Source organism: Myotis lucifugus, unplaced genomic scaffold, assembly GCF_000147115.1.
Source record: "Myotis lucifugus unplaced genomic scaffold, Myoluc2.0 scaffold_278, whole genome shotgun sequence".
Lineage (NCBI taxonomy): Eukaryota > Metazoa > Chordata > Mammalia > Chiroptera > Vespertilionidae > Myotis > Myotis lucifugus.
The window spans coordinates 956983-977149 of record NW_005871326.1 but is presented as its reverse complement, the minus strand read 5'-3'; the positions used below and the strand labels follow the sequence as shown (position 1 = coordinate 977149).

General features: G+C 35.2%; 1 protein-coding gene across 10 annotated transcripts in view; it reads left to right on the top strand.

Moving 5' to 3' along the window:
- Window positions 1-50: 50 nt before the first annotated feature.
- The window catches only part of KIAA0586 (KIAA0586 ortholog), a 95134-nt gene continuing 75017 nt past the window's right edge, over window positions 51-20167 (top strand). For 7 of the 10 annotated variants that reach the window (XR_002831839.1, XR_002831840.1, XR_002831841.1 and 4 more), the window contains exons 1-14: window positions 51-155; window positions 661-921; window positions 1861-1931; window positions 4745-4814; window positions 5773-5842; window positions 7572-7746; window positions 8485-8706; window positions 11182-11332; window positions 12625-12792; window positions 14587-14710; window positions 16478-16610; window positions 17237-17454; window positions 17880-17952; window positions 19584-19808. Coding sequence is in view for 7 of the 10 variants with exons in the window: in XM_023763231.1 (XP_023618999.1) it covers window positions 723-921; window positions 1861-1931; window positions 4745-4814; window positions 5773-5842; window positions 7572-7746; window positions 8485-8706; window positions 11182-11332; window positions 12625-12792; window positions 14587-14710; window positions 16478-16610; window positions 17237-17454; window positions 17880-17952; window positions 19584-19808 (1899 nt within the window). In the remaining 3 variants the exon portion in view is untranslated. Of the gene's footprint in view, window positions 185-629; window positions 922-1860; window positions 1932-4744; window positions 4815-5772; window positions 5843-7571; window positions 7747-8484; window positions 8707-11181; window positions 11333-12624; window positions 12793-14586; window positions 14711-16477; window positions 16611-17236; window positions 17455-17879; window positions 17953-19583; window positions 19809-20167 lie in introns of those variants that run through there. The other 3 variants (XM_023763230.1, XM_014465076.2, XM_023763234.1) reach the window with 3 other exon arrangements.

Below are 20167 nucleotides of genomic sequence, written 5' to 3'. Positions count from 1 at the left end.
TATTCTAGGCGCGCATGCGTGTTGTGTCTGGGGGGGGGGGGGGCGGGCTTACTAGGAAGTGGGTGTTTACCCGCGGGCAACTGAAGGTGTTGTCCGATGAGACCTGTGGCTGTGAGGCTGCCCGGCGTTCCGGAGACTCGGAGGCGTGAGTTTAGGTGACTGGTGTTTGCAACTGGAGGGATGTGTAAGACTCATTGGCTGAATAATGCTATTAAGCTTCTTACGTAGGGAATTAAAAAAATAATATCACTTGGGTTTTTACCTGCTGGACTCCCTCCTCCCAGCAAATCTTAACTCCGCCTCTACATCTGTTTGATTTTGCCTTGCCAACTGAGACTGGAGAATGCACTGTTATTGTGGTGGTTATTATGCTCATGCAGTCATTATCTTGTCATCTCCAGTTTTTAAGATTCATGGCATGGTGCATTTGTAGACTGAGTGGGATTAATGGGTAAAAAGGTTCTAGTCTTTATGCTGCATTAAGTACCAAAATTTCTAGCTTTGTGACTAGTCTGTTTAGACATTGTTTAATTTAAAAGTTGGTGACTGCATATTTCAGAATCACTTACAATTCACGTTTTCATTACCCCCCCGCCACCCGCGCGCTTCTTACCCCACCTCCTCCCCAGTCTTCAAAGCGGTGAAAATTTTGTTCTGCAGTTTTATGGACCCAGAAGAAAGTTCTGCTATAGAATTTCAAGACTAGTTTTGTTGCCAATAATATGAAAGGCCCCGAGTTTAGCCCGGAAAAGAAAAGAAGGGTTAAAATACCAGCGAAGAGGCTTCGGGAGGTAGCTTCTCCAAACCAGGGAGAGAATTTGGCTTTGCTGAAAGACGAGCTGTCCTGTGTTGCTCCGGCGTTGTCTGCAAACAAACATCTTCCTTTTAGAACGGGGACTAGCCTGAATGGAACGTTACGTGGTATGTGATTCCACATAGTTTTTCAACTTCTCATTTTTGTAAATTTTTAGTCTTTTCTATTGCTTTTTTTTTTGCGTGTGTGTTTCAAAATTTAGAGGATTTTTAATGTTTAAATCCACAAACGTGAGATGTTTAGTTTGTACAGGTGTCAAAAACTGACTACGATCCCTGGGAAAATGTCCAGGCATAGCCTGCATCCAATAGTATTGAATAGCTAGAATGAATGAAACTTGAACATATCCTATTGTGTTTTTTCTTTGTGTGGCTTTTGTATACTCTTCCAGTTCCATCTCTGATGGACATACTTAATTTGTATGCTGAGCTTATTTTTTCACTGCTGGGCTTTTTACCAAATACTCTACCTTCTGTTTGGATTACAATAGTCAGTTTGGCGTTGGTAGAAAAACACAACTTCTGCCATTTGATGGCTTTCACATTTCAATTCACTTAACCTGTATTACCTCAGTGAAAATGAAGATAACATATGCTTTATCCAATTCATGGGTAATTGTAAGGATTAAGTTAATGGATATATGTGCAAAAACAAAAAATATTGCTTTTATAATGTTGCTTTTTGGTTGGTACAGCATATCATATGCCTGCTGTTAAATCAGGTTTTTATATTATATACATATTTTATTCATGGCAAGTGATTCTGCCTGGTTTGTTCATATCAGACAGAGTAATGATATACTTTAAACCATTTTATACTTATCTCACTTGCTTGTCAATATTGACCCATATTTTCCAAGATATGAGTTGTAAAATCTCATTTTTCTTAAGTTTTTTTTTTCCTTCATGAAATGTGGCTTCCAATTTAGGTCTTGCATTCATATGGAGTTTATATATACTAGTAGCTCTTGAGTCATGCCTGTACAGTTTCTACATGTAATGTTCTGATTTGAAAAATTACTAAAATTGATTTCTTTGTTTTGGTAGGTTCATCAGACTTAGCTTCTGCTAGAAATGATCACCAGCCTCCATTAGAAAACCCCCCTGTGTCAGAAAGAGTAAGCAAAAGGATTCTTAATTATGCTGATGTTGAAATTTTCAGTATTGTCGAATAATGTATTCTTAAATTATGTTTGATTAGCAGCAAGCCTTGTTTTTAAATTTCACTTACCAAGAGAAATGTTTGACATACAACAATTGTGATTTAAATAGTGTTTGAGACATTAGCGGAAAAAGCCTTCCATAGAATCAAAAATATCCATTAGTAAGATAATGACCTTGGAAAGAAATAGTGTAATTGAAAAAAACAGCTCTGCTATTATCTAAGGAAAAGGTATTCTAAACAAGAAACATTATGTAAATGTAAGGAAAAATAACATAATAAAAAATGTGAGTGTGATTATACATCAGACAAACTATTATGAGGTCTTTTGTGGGTATTTTCTTGAGGGGTCTTTAAGAAACAAAAACATGAAATTTTCATGTTAACCTTTTTATAATGCTAAAAATATTTGATGATAAATGTAATGTTTTGGTGATGCAGTCCAATTAGATTTTGACCAGTAATCATAATGTTGACTTATGTCTTGTCAATTTAACAAGTCTATAAAGGAGAGTTTCACAATATTTTTGGATTTTTTCCCCTTTTTATTGAATTTATTGGGGTGACACATGTTAGCAAAACTATACAGGCTTCAGGTGCACAATTCTACAACACATCATCTGTACACTGTGTTGTGTATTTACCACCCCAAGTCAAGTCTCAGTCCCTCACCATTTATCCCCCGTATACCTTCCTCCACCTCCACCCCTCCCGCAATCACCACATTGTTGTTTGTGTCCTTGAGTCTTTTCACAATGTTTTGAAAATTGAGGCTGGTAAACTAAGAATTAGATTGAAGCTATTGTCAATTTTTTCAAAAACTCACAGTAAAAATATATAATTACGCACCATACTTGATCCCTGAGCAAATGCCTAGCCTTTGGGTTGGTGTTTTCTGTTCCTTTTTTGAGCAGGCCTTATTTAATGATTAATGCTATTTGAATTTCATTATCTAAATAATTTCCTGAATGTATGGAAAACTATTTATGTAGGTTTGAGGATAAATGGGTAACATTTGTCGTGAAGATGATCAGGCAGGATTCCATTACATTTAATATGGGCTCACATCTTGTGATTTGTCTAATGCAAAATATGCCTGCAAAACAAACCTAGTTGATTATCATGAACACAAAGTACTATCTCTTTGTATCATGTTTTTGTTTCATAAATGAGTACTAAGATTATAGTGTGGATTGACTTGGCCATGCTATTTTATAGAAAACTGAAGGAGTTTGTACCTGATATGCTCACCTTTATAAATGCTCCTATTCATATCTATTTCTCCCTACTACCAGAAGATAAGATGTTCCTTTTCCTGTTTGGGGCTAATCCTTACATATATATAGAAAGAAAATAAAAAGTTAAAAAAATTCATTGTAGAAAATACAAAAAGAAAAAAGAACTTCCATGATTTAAAATCAATAACTATTAACATTTTGAGAGGTTTTTTTCCCCTATGTGTGGATATATATTATGAAATGGAACCATACTATTTTATAACTAAATAGCACTAAGGACATTTTTTCTAAGTAGTATTAAGAATATTTTTCTGTCATTTTTTTCTAGAAACTTTTAATGGGTTTATAGAATTTAATTGTATGTATGTACCATTGTTTATTTGTTCATATTCCTATCATTTGACATTAAATTTTTATAATGTAAACAACCACGTGATGAACATTGTGGTGTATATCATGGGTCGTATCCTTAAGATTAATTTCTAGATGTAAAATTATTAGATCAACGGACATGCACACTTCTGAAACATTTCTAAATTGCCTCCAGAAAGACTTTATCAATATATATTCTCTCCAGCAAGGTCATTACAGGAATTATCTCCCCATTCATTAATACAGAGCATTAAAATTAAACAAAAAGTCTTTGCCATTTTACATGTAAAAGGCATCTCATCGTTTTATTTTCTATTTCTTTTATTAATGAAGTAGAAAATTTTTTTAATGTATGTGGCCATCTATATTTATTCTTTTGTGAATTACATATTGATGTGCTGTGCTTTTTCTTACCAATTTGTAGGAGTTGTTTATATAAATTTCCCAGATGCCTTCTGTATTATTAGTTTCATTGGCTTTTTTGGGGGGAAGTTAACACTTGTTACCAGTCAGTAGCCTGGATCAGTTTTCTTTTATGATTTTCTCTTTTCCGATGTAGCAGAAAAAAAGAAAAGGTGTGTCTAAGGCAATTGAATAGAACATTGAATTAATCTAGTACTTTAAGTCATTGTGTCTTACCCCTGAATATAATCTACAGATGAAGTTGCACATGTGAACAGAAAGCTATTTGTCAGTAGGTATGATTTATATAGAGAAGCCTTCTGATATGACGTTATGAATTCAGTGACAAAGAATGTTTTGACAAATTAGTGATTTTGTGCCATGCACTGGCCATCCTTATGTTCTCCATCAGACTCACAGTGAATCAGATTTTCACATTTAACTGTAGCAACTGAGATGTTGTACAACTCGCTCTGCTAGAAGTGGCAAATCAGGATATGAGTGTGAATTTCAGGGCCAAAGTTGCTTGCTTGTTAACTTACTCATTCACTTGTCTGACAGCTTACTACTCATTCAACAAATCCTTGAGTAACTTCAAGGTACCTAAGCATTCTGGTGGTGATGGGAATTAAGTATATAAAGCATACAGTCCTGCAATCCCAAAATATAGCAGTCACATGGCTAGTAAATAGTACTTGATAAGTAAGAAATCATAACGTTTATTTAGCCTTTTATTTCTTCCTTTCATATCCCAAAGGGTTTTTCTAAAGATGTTGCAGTGAAAGGGTTGCCTTTGGATAAAATAGAAGAGAACAATAGACAGAAAGGTAAAAGGATACATTTGATTTTTTAAAATTGTGGTCGAATATACATATCATAAAATTTACCATTTTTAAGCAAACGGTTCTGTGGCATTAAGTACATTCACATTGTTGTGCACCTGTCACCATCATCCATCTCCAGAACTTTTTCATCTTCCTCAGCTGAACCTGTGTATTACCCACTAACCCAGTTCTCCATTCCCCCTTCTCTCTAGCCCCTGGCAGCTGCCATTCTACTTGCCGTCTCTGTGAATTGCACTAGACCTCAGATAAACGGAATCATACTTGACCTTTTGTGATTGATTTATTTCAGTTAGCATGTCTTCATGGTTCATCCATGTTGGAACATGTGTCAGAATTTCCTTTTAAGCATAGAATTTTATATTTTTTATATATTCATTGACTTTTAGACATTCATTAAACAACCTAATAGTTTTTTCTTATTATAATTAAAATTTTTTCCTTCTAAATTAAGCTATTAATTGAATCTCAAAAATTCCAGAAAAGGGTTTGCAATGGTAAAGTTAATTTTATTACTACCAACCTATTGTATAGGTTTGGTACGAGAAACCTGTTTATAAATTCTGAATTCAAATTTTGGATAGTCTTTGATAAGATAGTAAATTAAAGTGGTGCTTTGAAAAATTTATTTAGTGATGCTTTTTTTAAGAAGTTGACTTTATTCTAAACAGTTTTCTCTTTAGAGCTTGAGCAAATATTCCCAATTTGGCCCCAGGTGTTTTTTTGTTTGTTTTGGTAACATTTTTTCGCTAGGGCCTCAGGTTATGACTATTGATATTTAGTCATTTGTGTCTTGCCTTTTTAAAATTGTGAAATCCTGTTGCTGAATTCTTAAATATTCTTTAAATATTCTTTCAGTTTAAAAAGGTGGTTTATTTAGTAGTTTATTAAAATTTAACAAATTTTCAGGAATCTGAGGTATATTTTTGTTTTTATTTTGCAGCAAATGACATCTTTATTTCCCAGTACACCATGGGACAGAAAGATGCACTCAGAGCAATTTTAAAACAAAAGTAAGTTGCACTTACAGAAAATAGGTGGGCCACTCCTTGTTTTTATGTGGTTCTCTAAAATCAGTTTCACTTTATACTTTGGATACAGGAAAAACTTTTTCAATGTGTGAAATATATATTGTATGTCAGTATGTTTAAAGCATTTTTCATGGTACTTGGCACATATATTCAATAGCTGTTAACAGTCATTGTAGAAGAGGTACTGTTCAAAGTACTTTATGTGATTTAACTCATTTTTTACTCACAAAATCCAATGAAATACATTCTATTACTATCCCAATTTTACAGAATTCCGATTTTATAGATGAGGAAACTGAGGCACAGAGAAAGTGATTTTTTTCTATGTCATTTAGCAGGTAGACACTAGGCTGGGATTCAAACACAGGCAGTTGGGCTTTAGAGCCTGTGTCTTAATCACATGGCTACACCACTTATAGCAGAGGCCAAGTAGTTCCAAATACATAATGGTTATTATTTACCATCAGAGGGTATTTAGACTCATCCCAGGTTGCTTAGAACTTAGTTGGGGAGAGAACATACACATATACGGAGGAATGAGTGATTAGAGCTCATAGGAAACAGCATTGCATTCAATATATTATTAAACTGTCCTGTATAGACATTTAAATGATAGCATGGCTGTCAAGTCTCAATTGTGTGATATAGGCAGTAAATGCAAAAGGAGTTAATGAAAGGAGAGATCAAGAAGAAGTATTATAAGGACAAGCTTATTTTAAAAAGTAAGGCTGATGTTGGAGAAGGAGAAGGTTATAATAAGTGGGTAGAAACAGGTTGAGAGAACAGAGCGAGAGAGCGTGGTGTGGGACAGTGAGTGAGGAGCGGACTCCAGAGTGTTGTTTTGTGAAGTAATAGGAGTGTATAGAGGAAGCGAGGGCAGGGCCAGAGCATGGAGTACGTGGAAGACCAGCCAGAAGAAATTAGCCTATTTAGTTGCTATAAGGAACAATTTTAGATTTTTGAATGGTGGAGAAATATGTGTGGGAAGTTTTTAAGCAAGTCAAAACTGGAAGAATGAAAATAGTTGGCAAGAGGTGATGACATGTTTTCCTGGAGAGGGAGAAGTAATAAGGGAGAAGTGTTGTTCTGAGAGAGAAGGCTAGTGTCCTGGGAAGATCTCTGGGAATCAGATCCTACGGCTGCTTACTGGTTATGTGACTTCGATAAACTAAGTTCCTCTGTGGACCTCAGTTTCTTCATGGGTAACATTAGGAAATTAGGGTAGATGGCCTATTGGGTCCTCCCACCTTTTGTGATTCTATGACCCTATTCCTGCAGTTGTGATGAAATAATTGACACAACTTGGTGACTCATGTGGGTATGAGAAGGTTAAGTGGAGGATGGAGAAGTCAAGATATTCTCAACATTTTGAGACAGAGGAAATGATGCTCTTAGTAGAAATGAGGAAATATCAAAGAGGAGTAAGTTGGAGAGCTGCCCTATGTCTTCTTTAAAAATCAAGGGGGGAAATCCAGCAGCTGGGGATGGAGCTCATTCTCGCTGATTTTACTTTTTTTTTTTTTACTAGGGAGTCTTTGGTTTTGTCAGTGGTTTATGTCATTGTCATCTTTAGGCCAAATATAGAGTGTAATACATTTATTTATTTTTTTAAACCAGGAAAAACCACTTTCAGCAGATTGCCACTTAGGTATTTCTTGAAATGGTTCAAGGTAGCTTACTGAATATATTTTTATTCCTTTTTTATTTACAGAGCTCAGAGCATGCCTGTTTTTAAGGAAGTAAAGGTACAGCTTTTAGAGGATACAGGTACAGAAAAGGACACTGTTGCTCAGGAGCCTAGAACTTCACCCCGTGGCATTGACTCAGCTACAACTGTGGCTGCAGCAACTGCTGCCGCCATTGCAACAGCAGCTCCACTGATAAAAGTATATTTTTCTCCCCAGATATTCATTCATTCATAACTACTTTGTAAAATGGGAAAGTATTTATTAGAAACTGATTCTATAAATGGTTGTGTTCAATTGTAGGTTAGGGACATTCTAGTTGCTCTCAATTTGAAAGAATTTTCTTGTTTGTGGTGATGTATTACCTCCCAGGAGTAGTGAGACCCCTTCATTACTGTGAAAATGCTAGAGATCCCGGATATTTCATCTTGGGAGCCCCTCAGTCCTGGGCAACCTGGGACACTCGGCCATCCTTATTTTTAGAGCTGGAAGGGACTTTAGAAATCATCTCTGCCACAGCTCATAAATGGGAAAACTGAGAAACAGGTCAGAGTAGCACAAGGTCCCAGAGCTAATAGGTGGCAGAGCCGAGACTAGAACTCCAGGCTGCTGACCTCACTCAGCCTGAGGTGAAGGAAGTATCAATAGCTATTTTGTTTTGGTATTTCCTTCCTTTTAATTTCCAATTAAGTATTTTATTTCTGGCATTACAAAAATTGTATGGCAGATTTGGTATTTTTTTATGAAGAGAAAAGATCTACTTACAGATAATATTTGTGCCTTTTGTTTCTATGATTATAAAAGTAAAGGCATCAAATCATCAGAGATTTCAAGGGTAAAAATCTGGTTTGATCATTTCTCAATACCAATTGCTTTAAATAACATTTTCAGTAATGGAGCATATTATTTTAATATCTTTTGATATTTTTATTGCCATAGGTGCAGAGTGATTTGGAAGCAAAGGTCAATTCTGTTACAGAATTACTCAATAAGTTACAGGAGACTGATAAACAGTTACAACGTGTTACAGAGCAGCAAGCAAGCATTCAGAATAAACATGAGAAACTACATTGTCATGATCATGAAAAGCAAATGAATGTGTTTATGGAGCAGCACATTAGGCATCTTGAGAAACTACAACAACAACAAATAGATATTCAGGTATCTGTCACAAAGCCAGCACCCATCCCATGGTCCTTTATCCCTTGGATTTCTAGGCTAATGTTCATTGATTATTGCACTAGCTCATTAGATTGTAAGAGTTTTAGTTCTTTAATAATGATTGCTTGTTTATCATTCTTCCCTTCTATGTGGAGAACTCTGCACGTTCTAGTTCAAATGTCACTAGTTTTGTACGACCTCCTTATAGTTGGCTTCTCCTTTTGTGGTATTTCTGTTCATGCCATTTTTAAAATGCTCATATCACAGTGCAATTATTTCTTACATCAGTGTTTGTTAGTCTGGGAATGTGCATCAGAATCACTTGGAGAGCTTTATAAAAATAGACATGCTCTACCTCCCAAGATTCTGGGACAGCAGGTATGAGAAATCAAAAGCTCTCTAATCTGATGCACACACTTGGATGAGAACCATCCAGAATACATATTGCTTCTGCAACTAATTAAAGGTTTGAACATTGTTCAGTGTCTTGATTCAAAAGACACTAAATGATTCTCTCTCTCTCTCTGAAATCAATAAAATATTTCTTAAAAAGTAAAATAAAAATAAAAAGTTATCCTCACAAGAAGCTGATAGTATAGTTTCTTATTTATTGTGGAATTTCCAGGTCTTGGGATAATATCCAGCATTCAGGTACACAACATACTTTTTTTTTTTTTTAATGAGTAAGTTACCAGCATTATAAATGCATTGATTTTATTTTACTTTTTCTCTAATTAAAGTGTAGCTTTAAAACTTAAAAATTAAATTAAAATACAATGTTCAGAAGAATATACAAAAATAAGTTTATTATAGCTTGATATGCTATCACGAAGTGAACACTAATAAATTGTAATTCTTAAGACTTATTTTTTATATATAAAGTATTATCTTTTCTTAAAAAAAATATTTTTATTGATTTTAGAGAGGGAGAGAGAGATAGAAACATCAATGATGAGAGAGAATCATTGATGGCTGACTCCACACACCCCACTGGGGATCGAGCCCGCAACCCGGGCATGTGCCCTTGACCGGAATTGAACCCGGAACCCTTCAGTGTGTAGGCCGATGCTCTATCCACTGAACCAAACCAGCTAGAGCTTAAGACTTCTTAATAGAATTAGTCTTGAGCTCTCATGTGGTTGATGATAGTATTTTTATTGGAATGATTATGGGCATACAAGGTGAAGTTTTAATAAGTGCTCCATGCATAAATAAAACTGAGTATGCCACATGTTGTCTAGTGAGAGGCTGGGAGTGGGTCTATGAGAGTTCTCTTCTTAGTCTACAAATAACTGCACTGTGAGCCTTGATTTCTTTACCTTGAAAATGTATATTTTTGTTCAGGAAAAAATGAGATGACACAATTGAAAAGCACAGATTTCTTAAAGAGAGGGTCCTTCTTGTCCTATTTGTCTGCCATTCATCCACCCTTTCATTAAAAAACATGTAATTTATTGATTTTTTGGTTTTGGAAGAATGGAATTTTTGCTCATTCAGTTTTATTTATAAAGCTTATAATTACAGAGAAAGTTGAGGTTTCAGTGACATACTAGGTATATTAGTAGTTTTGTAAATGCTTAATAAAATGAAATTTATTGAGTCTCTCCCATGTAGAGAGATCTCTACACATTGATAAGAATTCTGTAAACCTATGAATAATTTTAGGTTTTTCTGTACTTGGCATAAAACCTCTTTTGAAATCAGTTTTATTAGGTAAGATATTTATACATTTTAGATATTTTAATAAATAATGCTGAAAACAGTTACCACTATACTTTCCACTTATATATAAGTACATATATTATTGCTGCTACTAAATATGGCTACCATTTAAATGCTTACTAGTAATGGTCTTAATCCTTTACTTCAAACAAAATTATCCAGAATAAAAAAGATGAGATGTTTTGCTTTTAAATTACCTGTTTGAAGTAGAGGTCCCCTTTCTTCTGGTCATCTCCTAGCCCAGTGGTTCTCAACCTTCTGGCCCTTTAAATACAGTTCCTCATGTTGTGACCCAACCATAAAATTATTTTCGTTGCTACTTCATAACTGTAATGTTGCTACTGTTATGAATCGTAATGTAAATATCTGATAGGCAGGATGGTCTTAGGCCACCCCTGTGAAAGGGTTGTTCGACCGCCAAAGGGGTCGCGACCCACAGGTTGAGAACCGCTGTGACCTAGCCTATTTCAGTGTCCCCTGAGCCATCTCTAAATTAAAGGGAAGAAACTGAGGTTTAGCATAGTTAAATGAAGATTTCCAGGTCACACTGCAGAGCCAGGCTGAATCCAGGCCTTTGTGATACTATATTCTTCCAGTGGTAGCGCTGCTGCAGTGGATCCTTTATGTAAGGTATTTATTTTCTTTGTTATTAAGTCTGAGGAATGGTTTTAAGTCCTCTAATAAATATGAATGCATTTTGTCACCTAACTCTTTCAAATGATATTTGAAATCAATAACATATTTTTCTTACAGACTCATTTCATTAGTGCTGCGCTCAAGACTAATAGTGTTCAGCCTGTTACTGTGCCTCCTAGAGCAGTGGAACACTGTTCTGTAAAACTAGACCATTCTAATCCTGGTAGCGGTGACCTAGCTTCACAGAACACGTTTGGTTGCAAACAAGGTAAAACAAATGTAATTCTCTATGAATTAATAATGTCAGCTCTGAATTTTCTTTGTGGTATATTATTGGGTTGTAGAAGATTAAGCCTTTATTTTATAAAATTACTAGTAGTTCTTTTTGTAGGTCGTGTAATTTTTAGGTCATTTGGAAACTTGATCATGTCCTACTTTTTTTGTTTTAATTAATAACCTTCATAAATTGTCAGAAGCACTTATAACTGTAGAAAAATTTTACTTATTTAGTATCAGACATGCTTATAATCAATTCTCTAGGTCTCTAACAAACTGAGCATTTACTATTTTTTTTTTATTCTGTTGGGAGAAACCACCTGAGTAAAATTATAAACTATTTCTAAGTATTTTCAAAGAGTTAGTAATGCAAGTCTGTCTATCTTAATAGAACTTTAAAAATCTCTGTTTATAATAATAGAGGAATATATAGCTTATTGGTATTACACCTTTGGAATTTAAAATAAATGAATAAGTGTGTTCCAGATTATTGATATTTGAATAATGAATTAATGAAAAATAAGGGCTGTTCCTTTAATGATATACTTCCTGGTTCATAGGTCAATATTCAGTCACTGAGCCACACCATTTGGGCCCATGTGTTTTTCTATAGAAGTAGACATTTGTTTCATCCTCAAATCTGGAAAATTAGTTGCTCAGAATTTTGTTTTTTTTCAGACTTGAGTTTTAAAGGAAGATGATGTTTGTTTTATTGATTGTGTACCGAATTGGTTTTTTTGTGTATTTTAGTGACAGTAAAAAAAATTTTTTAAAAAATGAGTAAATTAAAAATTCAAATTAAACTACATTTTTCTATGTTTTTTCTTGGGCATATGTCATTTTTATGTCCTTGTAGTTGTAGCAAAAAATAATTTTATACTACTACTATACTAGCATACCAAAAGTATTTCCTATGTTTACATAATTATTTCCATAATATTAATTTTTAATGATTGAAGGATAGTCTGTTGGGTGTTTAGTACTGCCTATACTTAATACCAGATGATCTTACCAGTTTTTATTGCCATGAGCAGTGTCTGGCTATGCCATTTTCACCACAGCACTGAATATTATATTGATTTTTTTCTTACTTATTAGCTGTATGTATAAAATATTTATAGTCTATTGATTTCTTTTGATTTCTAGTGAGGCTGAAGTTATTTCTGCATAGTTAATAATTAGTATATCCTTTATAATTTTGGGTTTATTTTTAAAATATGGGGAAGAGTAACACTCTACAATGTAAAGTTTTTAAAAAATAAGTTAAATTTATTTTCTTTTAAGCACCTTCAAGAGAGGTTGTAGATATGGATTTTGATAAACAGAAATCTCCTTTGGAGACACCAGCACCTCGAAAGTTTGCTCCTATACCTGTTTCAAAAGATGATAAAATATCAAAGAGGGGAAATCCTGCAGAAGAAAAAGAAAATATGGAGATATCAGGTCATGCAGGTAATAAAGTAATTATTAGCACCCACTCCTTCTGTTACACTGATGTCATATTAAGAACAGATTCCACGCAATACTCATAGTTTTCTAATGAGCTAAAGTAACTAAAGTGAGTTGTCTATTTTTAATATTTTTCTTTAAATGATAAAGACCAAATCAAGTTACTTTAGATTCTTCGTAAAAGGAGTTGGAGATATACACTTATGATTATATTTTGATTGTCTTCTATAGGTTATTTAATCTTTCATGAACAAATTTTGCTTTTAATAAATAAAAAATAATGTTCTGCTGATCATTTTAGAGCATGTTTTTTTATGTTATTTTTAGGTGTGAGTTTCAATAATAAAACTCAGAGAAATTTAACATTTGTTACTGTGTTCAGTAGAAAAAAGTGTTCGTGTATTAACTTTTATAAATGACCTGAAATAATTTAGACCCTTAAATATAGTAGTATTCCTTTAGGAAAAGTAAATGAACATGTTAAGTATAAACTTTTATTCTTTTCTTTAAAAAATATATTTTATTGATTTTTTACAGAGAGGAAGGGAGAGGGATAGAGAGTTAGAAACATCGATGAGAGAGAAACATCGGTCAGCTGCCTCCTGCACACCCCCTACTGGGGATGTGCCCACAACCAAGGTACATGCCCTTGACTGGAATCGAACCTGGGACCCTTCAGTCCGCAGGCCGACGCTCTATCCACTGAGCCAAACCGGTTAGGGCTAAACTTTTATTCTTAAATGTATTTAAGTCCTGTCTTGAACACATTTAAGGAGTTTTAAGGAATTTTAAAAAATAATCTTTAAAAAACCAACTTCACCAAGATGAGGTTGTTATGTAGTCTCATTAAAGATGAAGCTAAAGAGAAGATTCAAGTAATAGTTGGTATGAATAAAAACTTCTCTTTCAAATTCCTTTTTTCTGTAATGGAAATAAAGTTGGGCCTGAACTTTCACCTGTATTGTTTTAAAATTTAGTTTTATTTGATGAGTGTATTTATAGCCTACATTATAGAGTGAATTGAGTTGATCACCATCATAAGAAGCTAATTTAGTATAAATATATGTGAAATCCTATATAATAAAGAGCTAATATGCAAATGGTCATCATGCCATCATGCTGTCATGCCATAACGGCTCAGACACTCAACACTGGGGAAAGAGGAATGGGGCCAGCCAGGCACAAATGAGCTCGTGCAAGAGGAATGGGGACCAGCCAGGCTGCGGCCCGGGAGAGGGACAAGCCGCCCGCCCCGCGGTCCTGGACACCAGCGGCTGTGCCTGCGGCCTTGGAGAGGGACAAGCCGCCTGCCCCGCGGTCCCAGTTGCCTGTGGCTGCAGCCCGGGCAAAGCCGCCCACCCACGGTCCCCTGCAGCTGTGGCTGGCCCGGGTGAAGCCGACCCGGGTTCTGGGTGCCTGCGGCTGGCCAGAGGGAGGGAAGCCTGGGTCCCAGGTACCTGCGACCGGCCAGAGGAGGGAATCCTGGGTCCTGGGTGCAGGGTGAGGCAGAGGCGGGTAGGGGTGATCAGGCCAGGAGGGGAGCAGTTAGGGGTGATCAGGCAGGCAGGCAGAGGTGGTTAGGGGCGATCAGGCAGGCCGGTGAGCAGTTAGAAGCCAGGGTCTCGGATTGCGAGAGGCAGTTGGACATCCCCCGAGGGGTCCCGGATTGAAGAGGATGCAGGCCAGGCTGAGGGACCCCCTCCCCATGCATGAATTTTGTGTACTGGGCCTCTAGTATCATATAAAAGAGGAATGAAGTAGCACTTGAAAAATGATACTGTATTTCTCTTGTTGTAGAAACTTTAAGACTATTGGAACAAATTTTGAATAATCAAGATTCTTTGACAAGAATAAATGAATCTTCAGACAAAACCTCACTAACTGGGACAAAAATAGGATGGAATCCTGAAAGGAAAGACAGGTAAAAGCTTGATTGAAAAGAGCGTTAACATTTCTAAAGTTTCTTAACTAATTTTAATAAATATTTTATATTGCTTTCACAAATTATCTTAGACTTACTTGCTATTTTCTGCTGCTAATGTATATTCCTCCTTTTCTGTAATATAGTTATGAAATAAGTATATTTAATTTTTTAAAAATGCAGGTTATTAATTTCTAATGAATGCATATTATTCAATTCTGATGAAATGCTATCTGAGAATAGCCTCAAAAATAATCTGATGCAGGATAGAGGAAGCTGGGTTGTTCTTGATGCTCTTTCCTAGACTGTAAAGTCTTTTTTTTTTTTTTTTTTTTTTTTTTTAAGTCTTTATTCTTTGTCATATGCAGTAAATCTCTATTTTGTTAGCTAAAGTCTGCTAATGATTGGAAAGAGATTTCCTTAACTACTTTGGAAGGCAGCTATGCTCAGCACTATACCACCAACGCCTCCAGCCTTAACTACTTTGAATGATTAAATCTCCCTGTTTGCCAAGTGGTTGTGTGTGTGTGTGTGTGTGTGTGTGTGTGTGTGTGTGTGTGTGTTGGGGCACGCCTTCAGTACTCTGGCAGTTTGTAAGTCTTGGTTAGCCTTAACTTCCTGCTTGCACAGAGCTGCAATTCAGCCAGATTGAGAGATTAGTCCCTTCTCGGGTCTTTCTTGGGCATGCACACATAGCCCTGTACGTGCAGATGACCTTCTAGATCCCCAGTAATGTGTTGGAACTTTTCAAAACTACATAATGGACATCTCATTCCTCAGATTTTTATTTTATTGGCAACCCTCTTGTTCACCCCAACTGATATGGCCATCTCAGGCAGCTAAGATATTAGACAGTTGCCACTATTTTTGAAGAATGACCTGGGGGTAGGGTTTCTCACTGAGCTGGCTCTGAGGCAAATCAAATAAAGAGAAACCCTGTGAATGGGACTTGCTCAGGAGCTCTAAACCTGTTCCTCCCTCTTTAGTGGTTGTGATGCTATTGGTTTTCAGGGCCACCACAGAGTTGGGGAAAGGGTTTGGGGGAATGGGGCATGTTAAAAATGCCACAAAAATGCCTTTAGCAGGTTTGGTTCAGTGGATAGAGTGTTGGCCTGTGGACCAAAGGGTCCCGGGTTCGATTCCAGTCAAGGGCGCATACCTTGGTTGCAGGCTCCTCCCCAGCCCAGGCCCTGATTGGGGCTTGTGCAGGAGGCAATCAATCGATGTGTTTCTCTCACATCAGTGTTTCTCTCTGTCTTTCCCTCTCTCTTCTACTCTCCCCAAAAATCAATGGAAAAGTCTCTTCAGGTGAAGATTAACAACAACAACAACAAGCCACAAATCTTCCTGTTCTTAGAATTATCCATTTTCTTGATTAATGTTTCTCAGGTTTTGCAAGCCTTTGTTTAATTTCCAGAGTTCTGAAAAAGCTGTTTTTGACCATTTTTGCAACTGTTCTCTTTGCTCTTATGTAGAAGAGGATTTTTAGAGGCTCTTACTCAACCATTCTAAGAGTGTTTCTGCATGTTAGCTTCTTCAAAGTAAAACCTTTCCTGCTCTTTTTCTATTATGCCTAAAACAGTCTGGTCTGAGTAATTTTGTCTCTTGTGATATTTTGTATTATGTGTGTTTAATCATATGATTGATTAACTTCATTGTCCAGTTTTAATAGAACGCCATTTAGAATTCATATAACTAAGAATGTATGTTATCAGATATTTTCTGAATTTGATAATTTAGGAAACTTTATTTCTAAATCTCTTACAGCATTGCTACTCTATTCTCTCAAAGATTTCCTTCCTTTGAAGAACTAGGAACGGCTAAGGTGACTGTGCAGAAGTCTGATAATGTTCTTCATGATCTTGGCCAAAAAAGGAAAGAAACAAATGGCTTACTCCAGGTAAAGAGGCAACAGGATACTACAATTGATAATTAGCAAAGATAAAAATCATGAGGAAATAGAAAAGTTATCAAGGCAGAAAGCAAGAGTAAATATGAAGACAAAGCACTGAAAAAAGATGTGTTATCCCAGTCTGTTATCTTTGCAATTTTTTTTTCAGAAGCCATCACTGATTTCTGCTTCCTGCTCTGTGGCTAGGATGGAGCCACATGGCCCACTCTAGCTTTATAGCTTCTATTGGAGAGGAAGGATGGGGGAGGGAAAACTATGGGTGGGCCCTTGTTTATCCAGTTCACAAAGTCTGCCATGCCTACCTAGAGCCAACCCTCTTCTCGTTTTGATTTAGCTTACTTCACCAGATACAGTTTTTATTGGCCACTGTATTGCCTACCACTACTGTGGACATCTCAGCTCTATTTCACTTAACATACACAGTAGTACCTCTAAATAGAAAGAAACCTTAATTGCCAAGTATCCTTTTAAAACTCTGAAATTTGACAAATTGAGCCCTTAGAATATATTGGTATAGTATATGGCCCCAACTATAATAAGAGCTCTTGTTTGGAATAAAATAATATGAAATATGAGTTTTACATGGTGACATTTTTGCTCTTTTTTCTTTTAAGCCAAAAGAATCTCTGCTTATGTCGAGGCTTGCTGATTTTCCACAGAATTCAATTAAGCTTCAAACGACCAGTACGAGGTCCATATTGAAAGAAGCTGAAAAGATTTTGAGAGGAGTACAGAACAATAAAAAAGTACTTGAAGAAAACCTGGAAGCTATTATTCGTGCAAAGGATGGGACTGCCATGTATTCGTTTATCAGTGCTCTATCTAGCAACAGGTAAGACAGGATGTTGTTATCCTAAGGTTATTTATGAAACCACAGTTTACAGCCTTTCTTAATTTTTTTTTCTACGCACTTTATTTTGTGTAATGTGTTTTAATTGTTAGAAAAGGTTCTTTATTTCCTTTGATGATATGGGCTTATGATGGAGTTGAATTTAGATCTATAAATGTTACTATTACTTTTACAAATGTGACTGTTCCCTTTACTTTTGTTTCTCTTAGTACATATCTTCTGAGATTTACATATACTTTACAAATATACTTCTGTTTGATGAAAACTAATAACATTGTTTTTTTCTTTACGGATGAAGGATATTGGGCTACACAGTGGATTCAAAACTATGTAAGAGATCTGATCCATGTTCTATTCTGAGGACATTAAATGCTAATAAAGAGAAAATTCTTTATTCTCTTTTGTAGAGAGATGTCAGAGAAGATTCGGATCAAAAAGACAGTGGATGAGTGGATTAAAACTATTTCTGCAGAAATTCAGGTAGATTTTGGAAAAAAAAATAGAATTAATTCCCAGGAGATAATATTGTTTCCAATTTATAAGTATATACTTATTCTCAAAATATTCCTTATATATAACTCCACTTATAATTCTTAATTTCACTCTATCACTATATTTATTTAATAATAAGTTTCATTTTACTTAGGGGCTTTATCTCATAAATTATATTAGGGTTCTTTTCTGGCAAATTGTTGGATAATAAATAGAATATGAATATTTGAAAGAAAATCTAGCAAAAGCGTTTAGAAAAGAAAGAAGTATACTTAAAAAAATGTTTCAAGACAGCAGATTTAGAAGCATTGGGCTACCCAAGTAAAAATACCAGTTACTTAAAGGGAAAATACTCTACAAGATTTCTCAGGTTACTGAATTTACAGAAGTCAGTTCCAGATGGAAAAGTTTCCCCTTTCTCACATCCGGAGGGTGTCTTCAGACATTAGCATTGCAAACATTTAAGAGTTGTTTTTGGTATTTTTTATTTTTTTAAATTAAATTTATTGGGCTGCCATTGGTTAATAAAATTATATAGGTTTCAAATGTACAATTCTGTAATATATCATTTGTATATTGCATCGTGTGTTCACTACCTGAACTCAAGTCTAGAGAGTTATTTTTATATAGGGGGTCAGTAATTTAAAGAAAAGTCTTAAAATTTTATATATTTGAGGAAGTAGAACTAGGCAGAGTAGCCCTGTTATTTTTATCTTGGGGTGCAAAGTGTTTTATTCCTAACTGTAAGGTGTGTGTATATGTTTATTCACAGTGGCAGCAAGATGAAGTGTCAGTTTGGTTTCCACAGCAATAAATACTGAAATATATTTTTGCACTTTGTTGTTTATGATTATATATTTCTAATGTGGTTGTGAAGAATTTATACTAGCTATTATCTGATGTACCAGAAAAAAAGCTGAACTAAGAGTGTGCAATTATCAATATATGTCACTATTACTGTGGATTCCATATAAAATGTTTGTTGAAATCTTCAAGCAACTTTAACTTATAAATATTTATTTCAGAGTTTTATTACGAAGTTGTTTACTTTTGAAACTTATTTTGTAATTTAATTTTTGAACAATTTCTACAGTCATATAGTTCAAACATCAAAAAGCTCTATAATGAAAAGTTACCCTCCTACCTCTGTATCTCATCTGATATTTTTCATTCACCCTGCTCCATAAGACACCAATCTTCTTAGTGTTTTGTTCATTCTTCCCGAGAATTTTTATTCATATGTAAGCCAATATTATTTGTCTATAAAGCATTAAAAACTGCTAAACTATATTTTTATAGCAGAAAAATACAGATTTTATTTATTTATTTATTTTTAATATATTTTATTGATTTTTTCACAGAGAGGAAGGGAGAGAGATAGAGAGTTAGAAACATCGATGAGAGAGAAACATCGACCAGCTGCCTCCTGCACATCTCCTACTGGGGATGTGCCCGCAACCCAGGTACATGCCCTTGACCGGAATCGAACCTGGGACCTTTCAGTCCGCAGGCCGATGCTCCATCCACTGAGCCAAACCGGTTTCGGCAAGATTTTAATGCTTTTGAAAGCATTAGTACTTGGATAGATTTTAAGTAATTTTAATTTTGATTATGTTAAGGATGAACTGGCAAAAAAGGATGAACAGAAGAGATTTGATCAGAAGAATCAACGGACCAAAAAAGCTCAGAATATGAGTAAAGATACTAAATCCAATAAGCTAGACAAAACAGTAAATAATTCTGTAATTCCAAGAAAACATGGTCAAAACCAAAAAGAGGAGCATTTTAAAAATCCACCTATGAGGAGCATGCCTGCTTCAAGCTTACAGAAAGAGAGAAAAGAAGTAAGATCCTACTCTGGTTATGTGGCATAAATGTTGCATTACAACTATTTCCTTTAAGATATAAATTATGAAAATGTTTTTAAAATATGAAGGACTATACAAGTGTAAACTAATTTTAAACTATTGATATTTAGGGTTTTGGATATCCACAATGTGGAAATCACTGCATAAAATACATAATTCCTTCCTGAGATCTCACACTTAGAAAATCACAGTTTTTTAGATCATCTAGTCCAAAAATTAGGAATTTATGGTACTAAAAATTGTATTTCATCATTGTGTGTGTGTATATGTATGGCGTTTGTTTTTTCAGTTTAACAAATGTATGTTTAGTGCAGTGGTTCTCAACCTGTGGGTCG